General features: G+C 43.8%; 1 protein-coding gene across 5 annotated transcripts in view; it reads right to left on the bottom strand.

Annotated features, from left to right (window-relative positions):
* Alpk2 (alpha kinase 2) overlaps positions 1–24,748 on the bottom strand; it is a 122,563-nt gene that overhangs the window by 27,622 nt on the left and 70,193 nt on the right. For all 5 annotated transcript variants that reach the window (XM_070029047.1, XM_070029046.1, XM_070029045.1 and 2 more), the window contains 4 exons: positions 15,765–19,134; positions 10,038–10,185; positions 3,630–3,757; positions 3,501–3,536 (listed from right to left, as the gene is read on the bottom strand). In XM_070029047.1, the coding sequence (XP_069885148.1) occupies positions 3,501–3,536; positions 3,630–3,757; positions 10,038–10,185; positions 15,765–19,134 (3,682 nt within the window). The remainder of the gene's footprint in view (positions 1–3,500; positions 3,537–3,629; positions 3,758–10,037; positions 10,186–15,764; positions 19,135–24,748) is intronic.

The following is a 24,748-nucleotide window of genomic DNA, read 5'->3' as shown; positions in this document are numbered from 1 at the left end:
TCTTTTACTCTTCGTAGGTTATGATAAATGACATCCTTCTGAATATTTATTTTTATTTTTTTTTATTTTTTGGGTCCGGTCGTGGGGCCTGAACTCTGGGCCTGGGCACTGTCCCTCAGCTCTTCAGCTCAAGGCTAGCGCTCTACCACTTGAGCCACAGCACCACTTCCGGCTTTTTTCTTTTTCCTTATGTGGTGCTGAGGAATCGAACCCAGGGCCTCATGCATGCAAGGCAAGTGCTCTACCACTGAGCCACCTTCCCAGCCCCAACATCCTTCTGAATATTTAAAAGGAGAAAGAAATCATGTGAAATACCTTCTTCATGTTTTTATACAGAATGTTTACAGAATACGAAATGGTTTCATATCATGTTTTAAGAGCAGCCGAGAGCTGATGCTAGCTGTTTAAAGCACAAGAAGACTGAGTCTCTCATTAGAGTATTGGGTGACACTAGCGATATAGTTCACTGGTATAGCACTGGCTTAGCGATTACACAGGCCTGTGTTCAATCCTTCTTAGCATGGGGAAAAAAAGCACTGGTTAATGTGTAGGTCTAGTCGTTAGCAGAAAGAAGCTGGGTGCTGGTGCTCATGCCTGTAATTCTATCTACTCAGAAAGGTGAAATCTAAAGGAAGATTTGAGGCCAGTCAGAGTTTATCTCCAAAATAATCAACAAAAAGCAGAGCAGGATGTTTGGCTCAAGTGGTACAACTCCAGTTTAGAAAGTATAAGGCCTTGCCGGGTGCCGGTAGCTCAGACCTGTAATCCCATCTACTCAGGAGGCTGAGATCTGAGGGTTGCAGTTCAAAGCCAGCCCAGGCAGGAAAGCCCATGAGACTCTTATCTCCAATAAACCACCAGAAAACCAGAAAGGGCGGTGTGCTTTCAGCTGAAGAGCTGAGGGACAGAGCCCAGGCCCAGAGTTCAAGCCCCACAACCAACCAAAAAAAAAAAAAGAAAGAAAAAGAAAAGAAAAGAAAAGAAAAAGAAAAAAAAAGTATATGGGTTCAAACCCCAATATCACCAAAGAGAAAGGGGCAGGGGAGGTGGAAGATCTTCAAATAGAAAAATTGGGAACAATTAGAAACTGCCAGAAGGAAGAAGGAAGAGGATATTCACCACATCTTTTCATAATAGCTAGCAAAAGACTGAGGGCATCAGAATATGCAACCTTCAAATGCATCTGCTTAGCAAAAGGGTTGCAGAGTTTCAAGCAATGAAGAAGCTGATGTGGGGCTGGGAAGGTGGCTCAGTGGTAGAGTGCTTGCCTCTCATGCATGAGCCCCTGAGTTTGATTACTCAGCATCACATAAAGAAAGAAAAAAGAAAAAAAGCCGGAAGTGATGCTGTGGCTCAAGTGGTAGAGTGCTAGCCTTGAGCTAAAGAGCTGAGGGACAGCGCCCAGACCCAGAGTTCAGTTCCATGAAGGGGGTGGGGGGCAGGGAGGGAGAAGCCAATGTGGAAGAGTGCTTGTTTAGTATGTACCAGGATTGGGCTCCATCCCAGCAACACACACACACACACACACACACACACACACACACTTTGATATTCTGTGTGGTATAATTAATAATCCTGACTGTAAGTTCCAATAGAAATGTTTTAGTTTAACAAGGCTGAAATGATGTAAAAATAAAGAAATTTCAGGACTGCTCTGATTGTTCTTACAAAGGACTTGCTGTCTAAAGATATCTCTTAGAGCAATGCCTGAAATGTCACCGTTAATGAGCAAATCATCTTAAGAGCCTAAACTGACTTCCTTCTTTTCTTTCTTCCTTTCTTCCTTCCTTTTCTTCTACCCCCCCTCCCTTCCTCCCTTCCCCCTTCCCCTCCTTCCCTTTCTCCCTCTCCCCCCCCTCTTTCTTTCTTTTCTTGTCAATATTCTCTCTGGAAGAGTAACTCAGGTATGAAGGACACAGAGCACTAGGGGCTAGGCATTGTCCCTAAGCTTTTATTGCTCAAGGCTAGCACTTTACCACTTGAGTCACAGCCCAATTCTGGCTTTTTTTTTTAGTAGTAGTTTACTGGATATAAGAGTCTAGTGGACTTTTTTGCCCAGGTTGTCTTTGAATCATGATACTCAGCTCTCAGTCTTCTGAGCAGCTAGGATTACAGGCATGAACCACTGGTGTTCAGCATCTTAATAGCCTTTATTGTCCTGCTTACACAGAAATATCAGGTGCTAGGAAATCATGTGAGACATTTTTGTGTATGTATCAGTTCTGGCTTAAACTTGGGGTCTGGGTGCTGTTCCTGAGCTCTTGTGCTCAAGGGTAGCACTCTACCACTTGTGCCATACCTCTACTTCTGGCTTTTTGCTAGTTAATTGGAGTAAAGAGTCTCAGAGACAGCCGGGCGCTGGTGGCTCACGCCTGTAATCCTAGCTACTCAGGAGGCTGAGATCTGAGGATCACGGTTCAAAGCCAGCCCAGGCAAGAAAGACCGTGAGACTCCTATCTCCAATAAACCACCAGGAAACCGGAAGTGGCGCTGTAGCTCAAGTGGTAGAGCGCTCACCTTGAGCTGAAGAGCTGAGGGACAGCACCCAGGCCCAGAGTTCAAGTCCCACGACCAACAACAACAAAAAAAGAGTCTCAGAGACTTTCCTGCCTGGGCTGGCCTCAAACCACAATCCTCAGATCTCAGCCTCCTCAGTAGCTAGGATGACAGGTGTGAGCCACTACTCCAGGCAAGATACACATTTTTAAGATGCTAGCCCAACTGAATCATCAGTTTTTCCCTCCTCCGAAAAGTGACCAACAGTCCCATTCTAACTCCAGCCCTGAGAGCTAATTGGGAACATCTCTTCCCAGATGAATAATTTATGATCACTCTGGTAGCTTGAAATTGCTCATTCTGAGAGTATAAATGGAAAAATCAGGGTCTCTTCCCCCCCCCCCCCCCCCCGGCACACAAGGTGGTAGGCAGGGCAGGGTGGAGGTGAGCGAGTTGTCCCCAAGGGGGCAGACGTGGCCAGCATGGATCCCACCACACCTGGCCCAGGGGCTGCCCCCAGTGTTTAGAAGCACAGCTGCTAGGCTGTAGTGATGCCAGATATGCCCAAAGAAAGCATAAATAAACCCCTCTTTCACTTTCACAGGCATGCAATCAAACTATATTCCCAACACTTAGTTCTGTCTGCTCAGCTAAGTCACATTGAAGAGGAAATCAAAGCAACAAAACCTGCTGTGTGTGTGTGTGTCAGGATCTGGAAAACCGCAATGCACACGAGTCATGTCTAAAGAGAGAGACAAAAACAAAAAACCCAAACCAGCAAATCCAAATTCGCACTCCACATGTTCCTAACAACTGCACAGCGTAAGGGAGTCACTTCTGGGCATCCGCAGCTTGATGAAATTATGACAGGGACAATGGGGTCTTTGCTCGTTTCTCCAGGCCTTTCTGAGAGTGCCCCCACTTGGTGCCCAGAGATAGCACTCTACCATCCCCTGTTTTTGGGCTTTGTGAGGAACCCATTTCCTCTGCTCACATTGGCTTACCTCTATTCTCTGGGAGGCTTGACAGCTGCTTGAGCACTAGGAGACAGAGAAGAGACTGGTGTCAGCATGGGGTCCTGCGTGCAGGCCCAGACCAGGGTTTGCACTCACGGCTCAGAAGTGAAGGCTTACCTTCAGCCGTGAGGTTAAACTCAGCACTGACATTTCCATAACTGTTCTTGATACAGCAGTAATAGAGGCCCTGGTCCTTCTGCCCAGCTTGAACGATGGCCAAGGACACGCTGGAGTTGTCTCCGGCACTGTAAGGGTGACAGTAACATGTACGTGTTTCATTATCATTCTAAAGTTCTGAGGCCTTGAAGAGGAAGAAGCAAATGTCTCCCTGCCCTGATGTGTTTAGCTTCCTAAGGGACAAGATTCCCTCTGCCAGCTGCAGCATTTGGCTTTAATGACTCTACTCCTACATATGATAGGAATACACAGACACGTTTCTGAGGGCTGACTGCTTTCTGTAGAGCCAAGAATTCGAGTTGTGACTTTGGGGAGCTGCTCAGAATCTGCCATGTATTGTATATGTGAGGGAATCTGATTGTGTTCCGCCCAGTCTAAACACAGATACAAAAAGGAACAGAGGAGAAGGGGCTCTTTGCTTCACCTAAGAATTTGTAACTGAGAGTTCTTCTTCCTTTTTTGATGATTTTTTTTTAGATGGTGTCTTGCTTTGTTGTCCAGGCTGCTCTGGAATTCTGAGACATAATGTATACTTTTTCCTCTGTCTCCTGAGTAGCTGGGCCTACAGATGTGAACCACTCTTTCTGGTTTTGAGGCCCTCCCTCCTTTTTGTGGTATTGGGAATTGGACTCAAGGCCTTGTACTAAGTGTTCTACCACTTGAGCCAGGCCTTTTGCTTTTTTGGTTTGATTTTCAGATAGGATTTGCACTAACTTTGCCCAGGTCTGACTTTGAAGTACATTCCTCCTACATCTACCTCTTGAGTAGCTAGAACCACAGACATCTGCCAAGAGGCACAGTTTGTTTTTGGAAGAAGGGCTCCCTAAGTTTTGCCCAGACTTGCCTCAAACACTGATCTTTCTGTTACTGAATGAGTAGAAATACAGGCATGAGTCAATGCACCCTTAAAAATGATGGTGCTTAAAAATGATATACTGCTCCAGTGAGTATTACCCATCCCTCCATCCAACAACTTGATGGTACCAAGCTCCAGATTGTGATGTGAATACATACATTAACAAGGAGGGTGGTGGGTGACAACGGATGATGTTGATATTGATGATGATGATAGCTAATGTACACTGAGCCCTTGGGAGGTATCAGGTATCAGGCTTAATCATCTCAATGGTTGTCATCAGAACAATCTAATAAGAGAACTCCAGGTGCTATCCTCAAGTAAAGAAACAAGACAATTGAAGGGATTAAGCAAACCATCTTGACCTCTTTATGTTGTCTCCTTAAGTACATTCTGATTCCTGTCCTTAAGTTGGGATATTATGATGGTTAGAGCTTCTATCTTCATTCAAAAATTTCAAACAAAAATTTTTACTTTTCAGCAACAAGAAAACCTTTCAAATAATAGTCTATTGGTGTTTTACATAGTGAATTTCGTTTAAACACAAGAGTGTATGCCTGTGTATGTATACCTTTGGGTCAAAAATTCCACTTATCTTGATTTTATCTCAGTTGAATATTTGATGAAAGTGTTCACTACTAGTTGGTTTTTCAGTAGACTTCAAGTCTCTAGAATGTACACATGGTTTTCAAAACAAGGTTCACTAAATCAAAATACTTCCTCCAGTGATGCAGCCTCCAAATATATCCAAAATGCGGGGTTAAAAGTGGATGTGAAGATGAGTAGATCTGAAAAATGTAGTACCTATCTATACATAGTGGAAATTTGCACAGCCATTAGAAAGAATAATATTATGTATCTGCAGGGAAATGTATGGGCCTAGAACAAATCATGTTAAGTGAGGTAGGTTGAGCTCAGAGAGACAAAGGGTACATGTCTTCTCTCATAAAATACATCAAGACATGATATGTTATACCAGACTCTAGATATCCACACACAGTGAGACCAAAGGAGGATACTCTTAGGAGAGAAAAACAAAGGCGCAAATGCCTATGTGCATCTAATCATATCAAATACTATTTATCGAAATGAACTCTAGGAAATGGAAACAAGAGATGTTCTTTGTTGTTGTTTTCATTTCCTTTTCTTTTTGTCTTGTTTGTTCATTTACCTGTCTTTGGGAAGGTAAGGAGGCACAGAAATGGAGGGACAATGTGTGAATAAATGCAGCAATGGTACTCACTAGACACTATGCTGAAAATGAACTCTGAACTTGTGTGTGGGGACAGGAGCAAAAAACTGGGAGAGAGTGAGGGAAAGGGTGACATTGTCCAAAAAGGAACATATTCCTTACCTAACTTATGCAACTGCAATCCCTCTGTACATCATCTTTACAATAAATGTTTTAATTAAAAATGTAAATGTGAGTAAGACCAATACTAAGATTTCCTGTAGAGCAGGAGAAGAGCTATCAGAAGGACGTGAAATGTCTTCCTCCAGGGATCCACAGACCAGCACAGCACTTCTTGTCATGGAAAAGGATGGTCAAAATCCCTTGAAAGATACTAAGTAGAAGAGTTACTCCCTGAGCCCAGAAACTTTCCTTCTTTTGGATCAGAAGATCTTTATCTGTCTTGGTCCCTCTTTTCCTGTCAGGCTTCCTTCTGGGAGGAAAGATCAGTGGTCAGAGGGGCCTGGATTCCAATCTGTTGGTAAGCTTTAGAATATTACTTAGTCCACTGCTCTATTCCTGGTGTGTGAAAATGCAAAGAGCACTATCATGGGCTAGATGTGTCACGAGGAGTGGCCGTCAGCAGGCATGTGATTCTCTACAAGAGGCTCTGTCTTGTGAGAGCTCACAAGCTATTAGTGTGGGCAGCAGTGGTGTGGGTAGGTTTTCCCCATGAAAGAAAACCACCTTTTTATGTCCCCAAGAGGATGCTATATGCTTAGTACGGGGCATTCAGTGACAGGGGGAAGGCACAGTCTTTTTGCCCTTGTGGGTTTTCTAGCCTGGGAGATGGAGAAACAGCAAGTGGCAAAGTAACTGAGTAAATTACAAGGTGACTGTATGCCTGCTGAACCAAGCGGGAGAAGCTCAGTTTCACATCCTGCTATCCTGTAAGAAATGGAATCTTTTTATCTTTTGGAGAAAACCTGGCCAAACACAGAGAGGGCTGGGCAGGGACGCCACAGAGCTGTGGAGAGAAATGTAAAAGAAGCCTATGCTAAGGGTACAATCAGAGAGCACTACCAGGAGCAAAACTGGAGAGAGACCCATACCCAGTGCTGAAGAGGGGGACTGCATGCAGGCAGAGGAGTTGGCAGAGCCCGCCTCACACTCCCCAGACTGGGCTGAGACATCCTCAGCTTGTCCTTCCTATGGCCATCCAATGAGAGTCTGCCTTTAACAGCAGCCAGCTCAGCATTGGCTGGTTGTCCACAGCATTGGCTGGTGGTCCAGTAGCAGCAGCAGCAGCAGCAGCAGCAGCAATGTAAAAGAAGCCTATGCTAAAAGAAGCCTATGACCTGTGCTCTAAGGGCTTGCTCAACGGTCAGTGAAACCATCCCATATGGACAAAGACTCTTTCCAAAGCCCAGCCACTCCTAAAAAGGTTTCCTCCCAGAGTGAACAGTGGGTTCCTAGCAACCAAAAAGGCACAGAGGGCTGTGGTTAGCAACGGAGGTGTCAGCTTGAGAGTTTCTTGGAGCCAAGACAGATCACTGGTACTCAGATACGCAAAGCACCATGTTCTTCTTGGTGTCCCCAGAGGCTACTGGTCTTGCACAAAGTGTTCTGTCACCTCACTTCCAAAACATAGCCCAGTAAGGGACGTATCCAAAACATGGACAAAGGCAAGAAGTAGATTCCATGCCCTCTGCAGGTCACCATTTAATAGGCTCACCCAGGGGGTTACCAAAGCAATAGGAGAGCGTTCTTAGGCTGGAACTTGCTGCTTACTATTTAGATAGAGTCCAGCCAGTCAGCAATGGCATGTGCCTGGAAGAACACGAGCTTGAGAGCAGCTGTGGCAACTAGCTAGAAACCCCTCCCCTGCAAAAGCCAGAATTCCACCCAGATGCTCTGACATCATGCATTAACTTGTACATTTTTCTTACTGTAGGAAAGACAATCCTCAAATTTATCACTTGTCAAATATTAACTGTTTTATTTAATCAACTTGAAATTTTATGTCTGCATTTCTTTGCCTGATCAATTATATACATTTCTATTCCCCGGGGCTGGGAAGGTGGCTCAGTGGTAGAGTACTTGCCTCACATGCATGAAGCACTGGGTTCGAATCGTACTTGCCTCACATGCATGAAGCACTGGGTTCGAATCCTCAGCACCACATAAAAAGAAAAAGCTGGAAGTGGCACTGTGGCTCAAGTGGTAGAGCACCAGCCTTGAGCTGAAGAGCTGAGGGGCAGTGCTCAGGCCCAGAGTTCAAGCCCCCCCCCCCAAATTTTATTCTTCAACTGTTCATTGGAACAGCTTTACCACATTACTGATTCTCTCACTATTTAGTGAGTTCAAGGTCTTTGTGTGTACATATTGACAGATTTCAACTCCTTGAAAATTATCCCTTGATAAGTGTGGCTGTTTGGATGTTGAATGCCGTCTGGGATGTTACTGGGAGGTATATATAAGAAGCAGAACCTAGAGGCAGGTCCTTAGATCATTGGGGAAAATGCCCTTGTGGGTTTCCAGCTGCTCCTCTGATTTCTGCTTCCTGGCTGGGAGATGAGCAGTTTGCTCTGCTACTTGTCTTTCACATGACATAGGGATCTTCCACTTAGCTAAACCAATGAGTCTGCTTGAACTTGGACTGGAATATCCAAAACTGTGAGCCAAAGCAAGCCCTCTTTATAAGTTAGCTATCTCAGGTTATTTCATTACAATAGTAGAAAGCTAGCAAACACTAGACGGTGAGTTAGTTCATACAGGGACATGTAAAAGAACATTCTCAGCTGAAAACAGGGGTGAGAGAATTTATCCAGTACTGGAAAATCTACCTGCCTAACATGAATGATCTATCACTATACAAAGGAATTTTGACTCTAGACAGTCTCAAGTGTCACTGTGCAGAAAGCACATGGGTTCAAGCAAGCCATTGCTTAGTGATGAAGCAAGCATGGCTAAAGATGTAAAGGCCTTGAATGCTTACTAGTAACATCTGCTCCCTAGAGCAAAGCTGGGCTTTGTAGATATGCCTCAAACACAAAAGGAACCTGGAAAATTCAAGTGCCAATTCTGAGTTATGAGCAGGGCTGGTTAATAGAAAAACAATGAAAATGCGGATTAATTGTTCTTGGCTGACAGCTTCAGAAAATAATTAAAATGAATAATTAGCGCTTTTTAACAAAACACTAGGGAACCACCACGATTTAAAAATCAACCCTTTTTAAAATTAATATATACTAAAAAAGAAATTAAATGGGGAAAAAAATCAAACCACTTCTCCATTATAATTCTTTTCACGCCTATATATACAACAGAGTAATAGGTGGTATTTTAGGCCAAATGGATATTGTATTAATCATGATTCATTTAGATTTTTTTTGAGTGATGTTCATAGAAGTGAACTATAGCTCCTAGTTGCATTTGGGAAATATTTTCTACACAAATGTTCCAAGCAGATGTATTTGATTTAATTCCACAGAAACCTGAAAAAAAAATCTATTTGTGACCAGATTAAGAGGATGGGGCGCCTCCCATGATTTGGGAGCCAAACCAGGCCTGTTTTGGCAGAAATAAGTTTCTGGAGGGTGTTTAATTGATGCTGATTTCCACAAAGACAGATGGCTTGTTTCCAGAATGCTTTGGATGAATCCGAAGTCTACCAGTTCCTTTGGACCAGCATTAGTGATCAAGAAGGGGTTTTAGGGATCCATCAGTCAGGTTTATCTCAGGAGTTCTTGGCAATGATTCTCATTCTTGCCCCTTCCTCAGTCTCCTCTAATATCCCAGGGATCCAGAAATAAACTGGCTTTCCTGTCTTCAAGATAGTTGCCCACCATCTGCCATAGCTATTACTTTTCTGAAACCCCATGTGTTATCTGATATCTTGTTGATTTGCCTTCTTAGCTTCCCTTGACCTTTGTGAGATGAATGGAAATTCAGGAACGAGGCAACACCCAACAGAATTTATAGACCTAACCTACAGAAGACAGTCCTTTAACCTTGTGACCACAAAGCCTCAGACTAGAATATTATTCGACGTACTTCATGACATTGAAGCTAGTGAAAGGTGCTGTGGCTTGCTAAGAGTGCAGAATTCAAGAGTAGCAGAGCTAAGTAGAGAACCTCTCACTGGACATCCTGTCTAGCCGTCTATATTGATTCTTACTCTTCTTGGATGTTGTGGTTACAGAGTATTTGCTTCAATTTGTCTTTTTACTTCCTGTACTGGATTATTTTCTGTTTACAATGACACTAAGAAATGAACCAGCAAGCAGCTGTGGAAAGGAGGAACACATACATATCTCACCTTTTCTGGACTTGAGCTATTGACTTGGAATCTTTTGTCCACCAGATTGTAGAATCTTCGTGAATTTCTGCAAACTGGCAGCTCAATTTTACATTTCCAGAATGGTCAGGAAACATCTCAGCTTGGATCTTTTTCAACAATATTGGAGCTAGAAATAAAAAGATTTACAGGTCAGTGTAGGCAAAAGACTTTCTCATTTTATCCTATTTCATTCTTACAAAAATTCCAAGAGACAGGAATAATAGCTCCAATTTGTAAGTAGGGCAACTGTCTACAAGAAAATGTGGCTGGTTTAACATAAAATAATAGGAAAAATGAACAAAACATTTTAAAAGAAAACTCCTGATTTTCATTACTTAAAATTCCTTCGTTGAGGTCAGTAATGTTAAAAGTGAGATAAGAACTTGAGATAGATTGGGGTTGGGGGGGGGGGGCTGATAGTAGGGGAGTTGGAACTCAGAGGGGTTTGAACTCACGTGGTCCAGATAAAAATCAGAGTTTGGGATTAGGGAACAGAATAAAATCTAGATTAATTCAGGAAACTGTGCTTATGCCCCCAAAATAGAAAAGGCAAACAAACAATAAATTACTCATTAAGTGATATTTACCTATCTTTCCCACTTTGGTCACAGTTGTCATTGATGAAGAGGGCCTGGTGAATCGTAGAGGTATCTGATATTTGACATCAAGTTCATTTACAAAAGATGCAAATGAAGCTTGAATACAGTAGGCACCCTAAGAAATTCTCCTGGGTTGGCAATACTAGGGTTAAACTCAGCCTTGTCATCCATGTGAGCTATTCCAGCCCCTTTTGCTTTTAGGTTATTTTTTTAGGTAGGGTCTTGATTTTTTTGTTTTAAACTGTGATTTATTCTTCTAACCTCTATTTTACAAATTTCTGGGATTACAAACATTAGCCATCACATCAGTTTATTGCTTTATATTTTTGTCAGTGTGAGAGCTTGACCTGCAGGGCAAATGTGTCATTGGTCAGGGCAGCCTCTGGGTGGCAGCCTAGACATTAGAACAAGCCAAAGATGTACTATCTGGGGAAGTGGTTGGAACAAATTGCTAGAAAATGAAATTACTGGAAACATGATTGCAATTTATTAAGATCTAGTTCCATAACCTCACATCTTCTGTAACACAAAGTAATCATCATCACAAGTATATAATCCTCAGCTAAGCCAAATGTATTAATAAGACAAGCTTTGTTTACTCAGTTGCTGCTCATTCCACTACAGTGAAATAATCTATGCATTGAATGAGTTTCCCGCTTCTCTTTGGTCTCAACAGACACTTAAATAGCAGGACCCATATTTAAAGGCTAATTCTGCTCAGAAAGAGGCAGAGTTGGATGAATAACCATTCCCTCAGCCAGAGAGTAGCTGAGATTATCCAGTTTTATAAGAGCTCAGTGCATCATGGAGGGCCATTCAATTCACCAAGACCAACAAAGGCTTGAAGGCAAACCTCATTTCCATTCATTTGGTCCCAGTGCTCCTGCCAAACTGAGACTTTTTAGGTGACTGCTGGGTCTAAGGCCTTGACCAAGGCCTACCACCCCTCCCCCCAGGCCATTTCCCTAAAGGCCTTTCCAATACCTTGTGGCATCAGTCTTCAAGGAGGTTCCTAAGACTTCCTTGTGCAGGGGAAACAGACAAACGCCTACAAAAGTCTCAGCAATGCACCTGTGCCTCTGAGTGCTCTCTACAGACCAAGGAGCATGGGGGAAGTCCTTCCCTGTCATGTTGGACTGGTCTGGCCTGGCAAACTCTTTGGTTGTCTCCGGCCTGAGGCATCTTTTCAGGATGTGGTCCTGGGCCCTTGGTACTAGCTTCATGCTGAAGCACCAGCCTTCTCAGAAGGCTCTGCTCTCTGCTGTGGCAGAGACTATATGTATAAGTTTCATCTTTAATCTGTTCTGCACCAGGGAGTAAGAGCCTATTTGACGCACTGGGCTCCTATAAAACTGGATAATCTCAGCTACTCTCTGGCTGAGGGACTGGTTGTTACTCATCCAACCCTCTGCGTCTTCCTGAGCAGAGTTAGCCTGTAAATGTGCATCCTGGTATCTAAGTGTCTGCTGAGACCAAAGCGAAGCGGAAAACTCATTCACTACTTAAGGAGGTTTCACTGAGCTTAGATCCAACTCTTCCACAGCAGCAGCTCTGTGGACCACCCTTTTGTCCCCTTCAATGATTGTGGGGAAAAGTTCCAGATAAATTGTTTCCCTCTAAGCTGGACCCATTGACATTTTTGAGATTTTTTTTAAGTGCTTCAGGTTATGGGCAGGGACAGGAGGGGGAAACTTGGGGAAATCAAAGGAAGGGGTGACATTGGCCAAAGAGAATGCCACTACATGACAAATGAAATGTTAACACTCTGCACAACACTTCAATAACAATACAATTATATTTTTTTAAAAAAGAAAAAAATGGCTTCAGGCTAGCATGTAGATATGGGCCTGTCTTCCCAGCTTTGTTGGAAGAATAAATACAAGGATTTCTTGATCCAAGCAGAAACTCCTCTAGGCCTTATTTGAAAAATAACAAAATTAAAAAAGAAAAGGCTGAAGTTTGGCTTAAGTGGGAATGCACCTGTCAGCAAGCCAAGGGCCTGGGTTCAAACTTCAGTACTTAAAAAAAAAGAAGGAAAGAAAGAAAGAAAAAAAGAAGGAAAGAAGAAAGGAAGGAAGGAAGGAAGGATGGCAGCAAGCAAGCTTGTTTTACTGTTTCTAGGTACTCTTGTACATATAGACTAAGAACGTGTTCAACAGCTCTAGGCATTTTGTGCAGCAGTTTCATCTTTAATCCTTTCTGCATCAGGGGCTAAGAGCCTGTTTGATGTGGGCTGGGAATAACAAACACCAGCCTCTTAGTGTGAGGATGCAGATGAAGACATGAGGAAATCCCCCCCTTCAGATCAAACAGGCATCATGCCTTCTGCAACACACCAGGGTTTCTGGAGATTGCTTTGTTATTCTCTCTCTGACTTTTGCCCGGATGTGTGGGAAGGGAAAGTGAGAACTGAAATGAGACAGGCTAGACTCGTGCTATGGCATGGAAATGGAGGGATTCCTAAGGTTAAGTAGAAGTAACTACAATCATGAGGGCCGTGAAGGCTGAAGGGCCTCAAACCTGGTCCAGAAACCCCCCAGAAAGAAAAGTCTAAGAGTAGGAAGGGGCAGGGCGTTCAAAAGAAATTTCATACTCATATTTGGAAGAGACACTAAGGTTTGAAAAATCAATGGTGAAAAAGGAGAGAATCCTTTTTTATGAAAGAATAATACTCTTATTTGTTGTATATATCTATGCTCTGTTTTTTATGCATTCATTCTTGATGGGTAGCTAGTTTGATTATATTTTGGCTACTTTGAATAGTGCTAAATGTGTGTGTATCTCAACTGTGTGCTGACTTACATTCCTTCAGATACATCTAAGAATTGTATAGACAGATCATATGGTAGTCTGAGCTTTAGTTTTCAAAGAAAACACCATACTGATTTCCCTAGTGGTTGCACTAGTTTACATTCCAGCAACAGTGTAAAAGGGTCCTTAAACCCCACTTCTTTGTCAGCATTTGTTGAAGTATTATTCAGCCATAAAGAATGAAATTATAGGGGCTGGGAAGGTGGCCCAGTGATAGAGTGCTTGCCTTGCATGCACGGGGCCCTGGGTTCAATTCCTTAGCACCACATAAGCAGAAATATCTGGAAGTGGCGCTGTAGCTCAAGTGATAGAGCGCTAGCCTTGAGCTGAAGAGCTGAGGGACAGCTGAGGGACAGGCCAGGGTTCAGGCCCCATGACCGGAAAAAAAAAAAAAGAATGAAATTATATCATTTTCAGGAAAATTAAAAGAACTGGAGCTCATCATGTTAGGCAAAAATGTCAGATTAAAAAAGTCAAATATTGGAGGCTACAATGCTTGATAAGAAATGTACTCATTATCTTGCCCATGTAATTGTAACCCCTCTGTACAGTATTTTCACAATAAAAAAAAAGAAAGTCAAATATTGTGTATTCTCTCTCAGCTGTCAAATGCAGCTCTAAAACAATGATGCAGAGGAAGGGAAAACAGGTTCCGTTTGATCATGGATACCAGTGGGCGTGGGGAGGATGAAAGGAGAATGTATGGGTGGTTGAATACAGTCCAAGTATTTTGTACACTGATATGAAAATAGAACAATGAGACCTGCTGAAAGTAGAGAGAGGGAGAAATCATAGTGACTTCCCTGTGTATAACTAAATATATGCTAATAAAAAAAAATTGGGAAGTGGGTGCCAGTGGCTCAAGCCTGTAATCCTAGCTACTCAGGAGGCTAAGATCTGAGGATCGAGGTTCAAAGCCAGCCCGGGCAGGAAAGTCCGCGAGACTCTTATCTCCAACAAACCACTAGAAAACCAGAAATGGCGCTGTGGCTCAAGTGGTAGAGCGCTTGCCTTGAGCTGAAGAGCTCAGGGACGGCACCCAAGTCCAGAGTTTAAGCCCCACAACTGACCAAAAACAAAACAAACAAAAACAAAATTGGGATAAGCTAGGCCCTGGTGGCTCATGCCTGTAATGCTACAGGAGCTTGAGATCTGAGGATTGTGGTTTGAAGCCAGTCCGGGCAGAAAAATCCCCGTGGGACTCTTGTCCCAATTAACCACTGGAAGTGGTGCTGTGGCTCAAGTGGTAGAGCATTAGCCTTGAGCACAAAGAGGCTCAGGGACAGCACCTATGCCCTGGGTTCAGGCCCTACAACTGACAACAAAAGGAGGGGGGAATAAAAGAGAAACTTAAACTGTGCTGAAAATTTTTTTTCTATAAATCCTGTGTGGTACAAATTGGCTATATCGATGTGTGTTTCTGCTTATCTTTTCTAAAAGATAATTAAACAGAAAGGTATTGTCATCACACTCAATCAAATTTATCTACAGGCAGCCACGATCAGTTGCTTCTAGGTACCCATCTCCTGTCAGATCACCTGGGAACTTGGTAGAACTACAGATTCTTGAGTGCCCTTCCCCCACCAGAAGCTCAAGAGTGGGTCCCTTTAACCTGTTATTTTGGCTGTACTGAGTCTGAATGAGGGCCTCACACTTGCTAGGCAGGTACTCTTCTATTTGAGCCATGCCACCAGCCCTTTCTTTTTTTTCTGTCAGTCGTGAAGCTTGAACTCTGGGCCTGGGTGTTGTCCCTGAGCTCTTCAGCTCAAGGGGAGTGCTCTACCACAGGAGCCACAGCACCACTTATGGTTTTCTGGTGGTTAACAGGAGATAAGTGTCTCACAGACTTTCCTGCCTGGGCTGGCTTTGAACTGCAATCCTTAGATCTCAGCCTCCTGAGTAGCTAAGATTACAGGCGTGACCACCCGTGCCTAGCAGCCTATTTTTTTTTTTTTTTTTACTTTAGTTGGTTTTGTTGTTGTTGTTTTCCCCCAATAAGTTCTCATACTTTTTGCCTATGTGGTCTTGGACTGAAATGTCATTCCTTTGTCACCTATGCAGGTAGGACTATAGGCATGAGCTGCCATGTTTGGCCTACAATTGCAGTTTTAACAGGCCTTCCAGGAAGTCCAAAGCCTCCACACATTTGAGGAGTGTGGGCCTATTTGGCCATAGTTAGGCACCATTCCCACCTGGTGGACACTCGGGGAATTGCAAAGGATTCAACAGGACAAAAGAACTTCACACCTAGTCTTAGAAACCCAAGAGTCAGCCATAGAAAGCAACAGGGCCTCACCTTTTCCTTCTCTTTTGCAAGGTGCCTTTCTGGGTTCTTTTTTCTCAGTGGTGCGTAATAATGATTTTTCAAGCTTAGGTATTTTTTTAGGAAGACCTGAGTTCTTTCTGACATTTTCCTTTTCTTCCAATCTCAATCTCAGGGCTGCCACCCTGGACAGAATTTTCTTCTTTACTCCCTCAGCTAGATGTCCACTTCCTGGAGTTTCTTGTGTCTTCTTGATCTCCTCTGACCTAGCCACTGATGATCGAGCCCCTGGTACTTTGCCAGTCTGGGCAGCCACGTGGCTAGACTTCTCCTTCTCCTTGAACTTATTCCCACTTCCCAGGATAGAGCCCTTTTGACATAGGTCCTGTAGGACCTCAGGGGCTTTCTCTGACTCACGTTCTCCTGAAATGAAAGCCAGGGTCATTGCTTGGGAGTCAGATGAACTTGGGGCTTTGGTTTCCCCAATCTGAAGCTCCTCTGTTTTCAGTTCCTCCGTGCTATGACTTGTTGAAAAGTGTGTGGCGTTTCCTTGGGGAGATGAACTGCAAGGCCATGGCGTAAGATCACTACAAGAGGGCACATGTTTCCCCTGCTCGGTCTCAGTAGTTTCCCTTCCCTCCGCATTGCAAAATACATACTGATGGTTTCTGGGTTCATCTGCAAATTGACTATAAATTTGGCCTGTGGAGTAGTGAGTCTCATCTTCAACAGGTGCATCAGTCATTACTGCAAGACAACTAGAAAGAAGTGACGAGGGGGAAAGAAATTCAGCCTTGTCCTCTCTGCTTTGCTCTGCCTCCCCTAAACTTCTACCATTGTCCTCTTGTGCTCCGCCCATGCTGCCTGCACATGGAGTTCTTTGCAAACCCTCCTCAGAACAGGGGGCTTGCCAAATGGCCGGCTGTAGTTTTCCTCTGGCTTCATTTTGACTTGGTTTGGCCTCTTCTCTCTCCCAGACTACTTGTTCTTGGCTGATCATGTTTTCATTTGGAATGGTTTCCTCATTGTTTTGGGAACATGGAACTTGCAGAAGGGAGGGTTGGACTTCCACTTCCTGGCCCAGATTTCCATCAGTGGATTCACTCCCCTCTCCAAGGGCCCCCAGTATGGGTTCAGAAGGTTCTACTTTCTCAGTCCTGTGACACTCTCTCTCACCTGTCTCATCAACAGGATCTACAGAGGATTCCCAGATGTTAGGGAAGGTCAAACACTGGTTCAATAAGGCAGAATTATCCATCTTGAGCTGATTCTCCTCCTGCTCTTGGCTCACATTGCTAGAATCTCCTGTCCCTTCCATTTGCGAAGCCTGGGATAGAGAATCTATCATACATAATTCCTCTTTCTCCATGGGGTCCACGGATGACTCCAGGAACCTGGGTTGGCTCAAACCCTGGGAAGAAAGGCTACTCCAATACATGATGCTGGCTGGTGTGACACCTTCGCCTGTTTTCCTGTTGTTAGCGGGGACTGGAGTCATCTCAGCCCAAGGACTTTGGGCCCCTGCTGCTATCCCCCAGGGGGCGGGTTCTGCCACAGCAGAATCTGCGTTCAGAACATCAGACAGAGACCAGGCCCTGCCAAAGACTGTGGACCCAGCTTCTGCCTCTTTGCACTCAGGATCCGTCACTTGCCTTGATGGCCAAATTTCAGAATCAGGAATCTCTAGGGTTATAATCTTCACCTTGTTACCTGCTTCCCAGTTGCCTAGTCCCAGGGCCTGAGACTCCCCCAGGAGGATTTCAGAGAGAGATGGAACATTGCTCAGTGTCTGGATGTGTTCTTCCCTGGTTCCTTCTGCTACCACGGGGACAGTGGGCTCCACACCTGAGCCGCACACTGTGTCTTCCCTGGAATTTTCTGGGGAGAGCTCTGAGGGCACCAAGATGTCTTCCTGTGTAACTGATGACTGGGACAAATTTTCTTGGAAATCAGGTGCAGAAAGGGAACCGTGGTAGGGCAGGCTGTCTGGTTGGATTCTCTGCCTCCTTTCACTTCCTTTTTCTTGGAAATCCTCGTCAAAGCTCCTGTTGTCTGTTCTGAACCCCATTTGGCTTTCATCCAGAGACTGGTCATCAAGCTGAAGAGGGGAATTGCTACAAAATTCCTCTCCCTCTGGGCCAGAGACTTCTGGAACACTGGAGGTCAGGAAAAAGAGCTCTTCTGTGGATCCCGTTAAAATATGGCCTGACTCTACACTGGAAGGACATTGGAAGTGGTTTACATCTGGCACCTCGGGTGAACTCTCCTCAGTGCCCTCTATTGGGCTGTCTTCAGAAATTGAAACAGTGTGATACTTGGCTGGGTGGACCTTGGGTTCAACGACAACAGGTGATGTTTCCTCAGTCTCCCTGGCCACCTGAAGACACTTAGAATTAGCCGTTGTTGCTGTTGGCTTCTCTTGTGGGACCTTCATCACTGAACTGTGCCTGGCTGGTATGTCCCTGGTAGTGGGGGTACTGGTCCCGGGGGTCTCACTGCCTCCTTCGTTAAGGTGCATGTAGGACTTGTTCTCAGAAGAAAGGGGATGAATCTCCCCAAGCCCTTCTGAGAAACAGGGATTTGAACTCTCCTGGACGGCCTGGATTGTGGAAGCTGAGATGCAGGGGCAATCCTCCACCTCAGGCTCATTTGCCCCTGTGACACCCCTGCTGGCCTCCTGTGACATGTTCCAGGTGAAGGCACTGATGGAAAGGGGGGACATGGCCAAGCGTCTATCCCTGGCATTCTCACATGTGGACTGAGGAGACTCAGAAGCTGGTGCCTGAGGAAGAACCGCCAGGGGCTTGTCATCAGGAGAACATAAATCACATACTTTGCTGTGACCTTCTGTCCGCTCAAAGTCCATGGAGCAAATCTCTTGAGGCAAATATTTATCAACTGGTGCTCCCACAGGAGGATCTATGGTATCTGACCATGTTCCTTGGTCACCAGCTTCAAAACACTCCACCACATTCACTGCTTCTCTGCCCCTTGGCTCACTGCATGGATTTGCCAGGAGGAGGGCGGCATCTAGAGGCTCACGGGAAGCAATAGAGAGAGCGTCAGGCTCGTTGCAGGCATTGCTGCCCTCCTGGGGGAGAGGAGGTGAGGAGGCAGCTGGGTACATATTTTCGTCATTGGTTTCTGGGATGCTGGGCTCATGTCCTAGGTCTTCCCAGGACCTGCTAGATGCACCGCCCTCTCTGTCTTGTTTTTCTGTCTGTTGTGGGTCTTGAGAACAGTTTTCCAACTGCAGGGATTGGGCCAGTGGTGGCTCTTCCCTGTGAGTCCCTTCTGAGATGGACAAGAAATTCATTGTGGTCCTGGTGGATGCAGACTCTTCCTCAGGAGGATCTGAGGAAGGGGGCATCTGGCTGGAAGAATCTCTCTTCTGAATTTGCACCTAGAAAGGTGAAAAGAGGTATTAATAGAGTTGTTCCTGGAGATCCACGATAGGACAGACTCAGAAGTGATAATTCTCCACGACTATCATAATAATGGACAAGAATAGAAGCAGAAATGACCAAAATAGGAACATGAATCCCTGAACACTCTCAAGTTGTTAGGGACATCCTAGTGAGCTATAAATCCAGTCATCCACGTTCCAGGAGACCCTTACTCTCATCATTAATTTAATGATTTTGTTGAATGGTAGACAAAAATTAATGGGAATGTCAATCAAATAATTCACCGCAAGAGCTGCATACATATTCCTAGAGAAATGACTTTCACATGACATTTACAAGTGAAATATGTGGTATTTAACACGGTAGCAATAAACAAACCTTGTCCCCCAAATATGATGACTTGTCAGTTAATGATGTTATTATAACAAAGGGGCTTGTCCTTTGAGCCTGCCTCTAATGAAATAATGAAGCAACCATTATTTCATTCATTTTATCTGCCCCAGAAACATCCTGAAATGCCTTTCAGCCTTTAAACAGGCACCCATGCTCATTAAAAGTAGAGGATTCAGGATTGCTTAGGTTGTTGGAAAGGATGTGAGAGAAAAACAAGAAAAGAAAGAAAGAAAGAGAGAGAGAGAGAAAGAAAGAAAGAAAGAAAGAAAGAAAGAAAGAAAGAAAGAAAGAAAGAAAGAAAGGAAGGAAGGAAGGAAGGAAGGAAGGAAGGAAGGAAGGAAGGAAGGAAGGAAGGAAGGAAGGAAGGAAGGAAACGAAGGAAAGAAGGAAGCAAGCAAGCAAGCAAGCAGAAAAGAATGAAGTGAGTAGGGGAGATATAAAGGAAGAAGGAAGGAAAGGAGAAAGGAAAGCAAGACAAGGAGGAGAAAGAACTCTCAGTCTGAAGACTGAACTCCCCAAGGTACTAAATGTTGTATTATCAAGGAAGGCCCTCATCTTTCCCACTACATTCTTGTCTTGAAACCCTTTGCCTGTTGATTATTTCAAAACAAAATTATGCCCCTCTGTGGACAAGGAAGCAGCCACTCCGTTGCTGTCTCCAGGACTCCTGATTTGGAGAGACTGATTCTGATGTCCAGTGGCAGAGGACTGGCCTTAGGGAGGGGAAGAGTACAGCCCTTCTCCCACCCTGTAACAAGGCAGAGCTGAAAGATTCACCAGCACAGGCAGTTCCCAAGTCCTGAGGCTAATTTCCATAAAGCCTATGCGAGAATGGATTCTTGTACTTCACCTCATGTCAACCCCTGAACCTCATCTCAGTAGGAAGCAATACAATAATGTGCCCACAGCTCTCTCCACTCTCCCTAGGCTACTTGCTGACTGCCAGTGGTTCACCTCTCAGTTTATCCTCTGAGGCTACCCTGAAATCTATTTAACTCAGATTTTACCAACATAAGAATACTAACTAAACAATATGAAATTTAGTATAAAGCCCCAAAGTCTTAGGATCACTTATTGATTCAATCAACACTGAATGCCGCCTATGTGTTCTAGGGAACACAGTGTAACAGAGAAATGCAACAGGCAAATAGTCTTCTGCAGGCTCTTCTTCCCATTCTAGGCTGTATCCAAGGTTTGTTACAGTGATGAGCACACAGCAGGCGCTGAGTAAGTATTTGTTGAAAGAATAAATGAATGAAATGCATCGTAACAGAGATTGTTCCTTCCCAAAGTCACTCTGTAGAGCCTCTGTATCTGGAAGAGTCTGGAGTCTCATCTGCTCCGAATTTGGGGAAAGCCCTATTTTCTTTTTATCTCAATATAATTTTATTGTTATTATTCAGGTGTTATACAGAGGGGTACCATTTCATAAGTCAGGCAATGAGCACATTTGTCACCCCTTCCTTTGCTTCCCCCAGTTCCCCCCTCCCATCCCTGCCCACAAGTTGCTCTGCTCATTTTCTACATAGTGCATATTCAATACATGACTACATCTCTTCATTCTTCCTCTCTCCATTTCTGCACCCACTCTTTTTTGTTTTTTGGGTTTTTTTGTCAGTCATGGGGCTTGAACTCTGGGCCTGGGCGCTTCAGCTCAAGGCTAGTACTCTACCACTTGAACCATAGCACCACTTCCAGTTTTCTGAGTGGTTTCTAGAGATAAGAGTCTCATAGTCTTTCCTGCCTGGGCTGGCTTTGAACTACAATCCTTAGATCTCAGCCTCCTACATAGCTAGGATTACAGGCGTGAGCTACTGGAGCCCAGCTGTACCTACTCTTGTTGTTCCTCCTAAAAAGATTTTTTTAAAAACCTCAAAAGCAAAACAAATGCCATTGCTACCATCACCACCACCACCAACAACAACAATAACAACAAAAATGTTTTCATTTCCTGTAATTTATTTCAGTAAATGGTATTTTAAATGTTCAGAGGAGTTATGCCGTTGGGTTCCTCTCTTAATAGTATCCTTCTTTAATCTGACTGTCTTTGTGTGTGAATGCCCAGAGTCTTGCATAAGTCATCATGTACAAATGTATTTTAAATGTAGCTTCCAAATATGAGAGAAAACATGTGCTGTTTGTCTCTCTCTGAGCTTGGACAGCCCTATTAAAAAAAAAACAAAAACTTATATGCCAGGCACTGAGGCTGAGATACGAGGATTGCAGTTCAAAGTCAGCCTGGACAGACAAATCTGTGACACTCTTATCTCTATTTAACGAGCAAAAATCAGGACGTAGAGATGTAGCTCAATTGGTACAGACTAGCCGTGAGCAGAAAAAGCCAAGTAAAAGCATGAGGCCTTTATTTCAAGCCTCTGTACAAGAAAGAGAGAGAAAGAGAGAAAGAGAGAGAGACTTTTAGCCAAAAGCATGGTATTTTAAAAGAAAGGTATTTTTTTCTAAATCCTTTTATCTTCCTCAGCATATTCAGATGGAAATGGGAAAACAAGAAAGATAAATTTCTAGCAAGCAAGAAACGAGACTCCTTTAAAGTGTCAAAGACTTCAATGACAAATGAAATATGAAGAATTTGCAAAGTAGTCATGGGCAATCTTTGTCCCCCAAAATAATTTCCCTCCTGTACTTGAATACCATAATACACAGAGAATATTCTTCTAATTTGCAACTTCAGTTTAGATTTTGTGTGTATGCGTGCTGGTGGTACTGGGACTTGAACTCATGGCCTCAAGCTATGCCTTAGCTTTTTCATTCAAGGCTAGTACTCTACCACTTGAGCCCTATCTCTACTTCCAGCTTGTTGCTGGTTCATTGGAGATAGGAGTCTTGGATTTTCTGGCCAGACTGGCTTTGAATCTTGATTCTTAGATCTCAGCCTGCTGAGTTGCTAAGATTACAGGTGTGAGTCATTGGCATCTGGCCAGATTTTTTAAAAAATTAATATAATATGCTGTGGCATAAAAATGCCTAATTATTAAGTAAAGTGTGGGTGACTTCCTGGCCATAGTTGAGATGGGTAGAAAGAACACCCCAAACACCACACATTCTCTTAGGCCTCTGTATCCTGCCCACCCACCCCCCCACACACACCCTTTTTTTTTTTTTTTTTTGGTCAGTCATGGAGCTTGAACTATGGGCCTGGGCACTGTCCTTCAGCTCTTCAGCTCAAGGCAAGGGCTCTACCACTTGAGCCACAGTGCTACTTCCAGTTTTCTAGTGGTTTATTGGAGATAAGAGTCTCACAGACTTTCTGGGCTGGCTTTGAACCGAGATCCTCAGATCTTAGCCTCCTGAGTAGCTAGGATTACAGGTGTGAACCACTAGTGCCTGACACACACCCTTTAAAGGTCTCATTATCATCCCAGTGTCATCAGTGTCAATGGAAAAGCTGCCACATGGAGAATTCTCTGCCAGGTATTTGGCAATTTTTTTCTCCAAAGAGCTCTGTTTAAAAAAAACTGCAATGACACTTAACAAGATGGATCCTTTGTTCTTATAATCATTATTGATGATTAGCCTATCAACAGTAATCCAATGCTACTGAGATGAGACTAGCATCATAACATACCACGATCTATAAAACAGTCACGTACCTGTTGAGGTATATCCACTCCTCCCATTTCTTGTTTTTAAAATAAATTCTTATCAACAGAAAGCCCATGGGTTGGGAGAAGATCTTCACTAGCCATACAAGGGTCTCATATCTAAAATATACCTGGAACTCAAAAAATTAAATCTCCCAACAACAAATCCTCAAAGAAACAACTGCCCAATAAATAAGTGGGCTAAAGACTTAGAGAAACTTCTCTGAAGAGGAAAGAAGGATGGCCAATAGACACATGAAGAAATGCTCAACATCCCTAGCCATAAAAGAAATGCAAATCAAAACAACATTGAGATACCACCTCACTCCAGTTGGAATGGCTAAAATCAAGAACTCTAATAACAACAGATGCTGGAGGGGATGTGGACAGAAGGGAACCTTACTGCATTGTTGGTGGGAGTGTAAACTTGTTCAACCACTTTGGAAAGTAGTATGGAGGTTCCTCAAAAGACTCCACATAAGGGGCTGGGAAGGTGGCTCAGTGGTAGAGTGCTTGCCTTGCATGCATGAGGCCCTGGGTTCAATTCCTCAGCACCACATAAGCAGAAAAAAGCTGGAAGTGGCGCTGTGGCTCAAGTGGTAGAGCACTAGCCTTGAGCTGAAGAGCTGAGGGACAGTGCCCAGGCCCAGAGTTCGGGCCCCACGACTGGCAAAAAAAAAAAAAAAAAAAAAAGACTCCACATAGAGCTCCCCTATGACCCAGCAATCCCACTTTTGGGCATTTACCCAAATGATCACAAACAAGACCATACTAAAGCTACCAACCGACAATGTTTACAGCATTATTTACCATAGCTAAGATATGGAACCAACCCAGATGCCCCTCAGTAGATGAATGGATCAAGAAAATGTGGTATATATACACAATGGAATTCTATGCCTCCATCAGAAAGAATGGCATTGCCCCATTTGTTAGGAAATGGAAAAACTTGGAAAAAATTATATTAAGTGAAGTAAGCCAGGCCCAAAGAAACATAGCTCCCATGGTTTCCCTTATTTGCAATAACTAGTATATGTCTGAGACAAGCAGAAACAGTCAGATAAGTTGATGCTAGGCGAAATGAAGCCCAAGATAAGGACTCAAGTGTTTTTTTTTTTCTTGCGATTGTTTCTAACATATTTATAAGGTATTTCTTTGTTGCTGTGTATGTCCCTCCCCCATGATATAACCCCTGCTTTCACTGTATTTGATGTTGGTATAATTTGTGGAGGGGAAGGGAAAAAACAAATCGTTTAAATAGGGATACAGGTGGACCCATTGCAACAATGAGATGTACAAGTTGTTATGTTGAAAAACGAACTTTACAACTTTGGCTGGGGTATGGGATGGGGGGGGTTGGGAGGGGTGGGAGGGAGATGGGAAGGGATGGGAAGGGGAAACAAAGAGGAGGCAACAATGCTTGATAAGAAATGTACTCATTAACTTGCCCATGTAATTGTAACCCCTCTGTATGGTATTTTCACAATTAAAAAAAAACTTATTAAAAAAAAAGAAAAGGAAAGAAATTCTTATTTTAAAATCCCACAGTAAAGCCCAACAACATACGGCAACTCCTTGACCAGGTAAACTTGTTTGCCATTTGGCAACCATGCAG

Source organism: Dipodomys merriami, unplaced genomic scaffold, assembly GCF_024711535.1.
Source record: "Dipodomys merriami isolate MVZ:Mamm:240054 unplaced genomic scaffold, mDipMer1.0.p SCAF_2, whole genome shotgun sequence".
Lineage (NCBI taxonomy): Eukaryota > Metazoa > Chordata > Mammalia > Rodentia > Heteromyidae > Dipodomys > Dipodomys merriami.
This window is presented reverse-complemented; position numbering and strand designations above follow the sequence as displayed.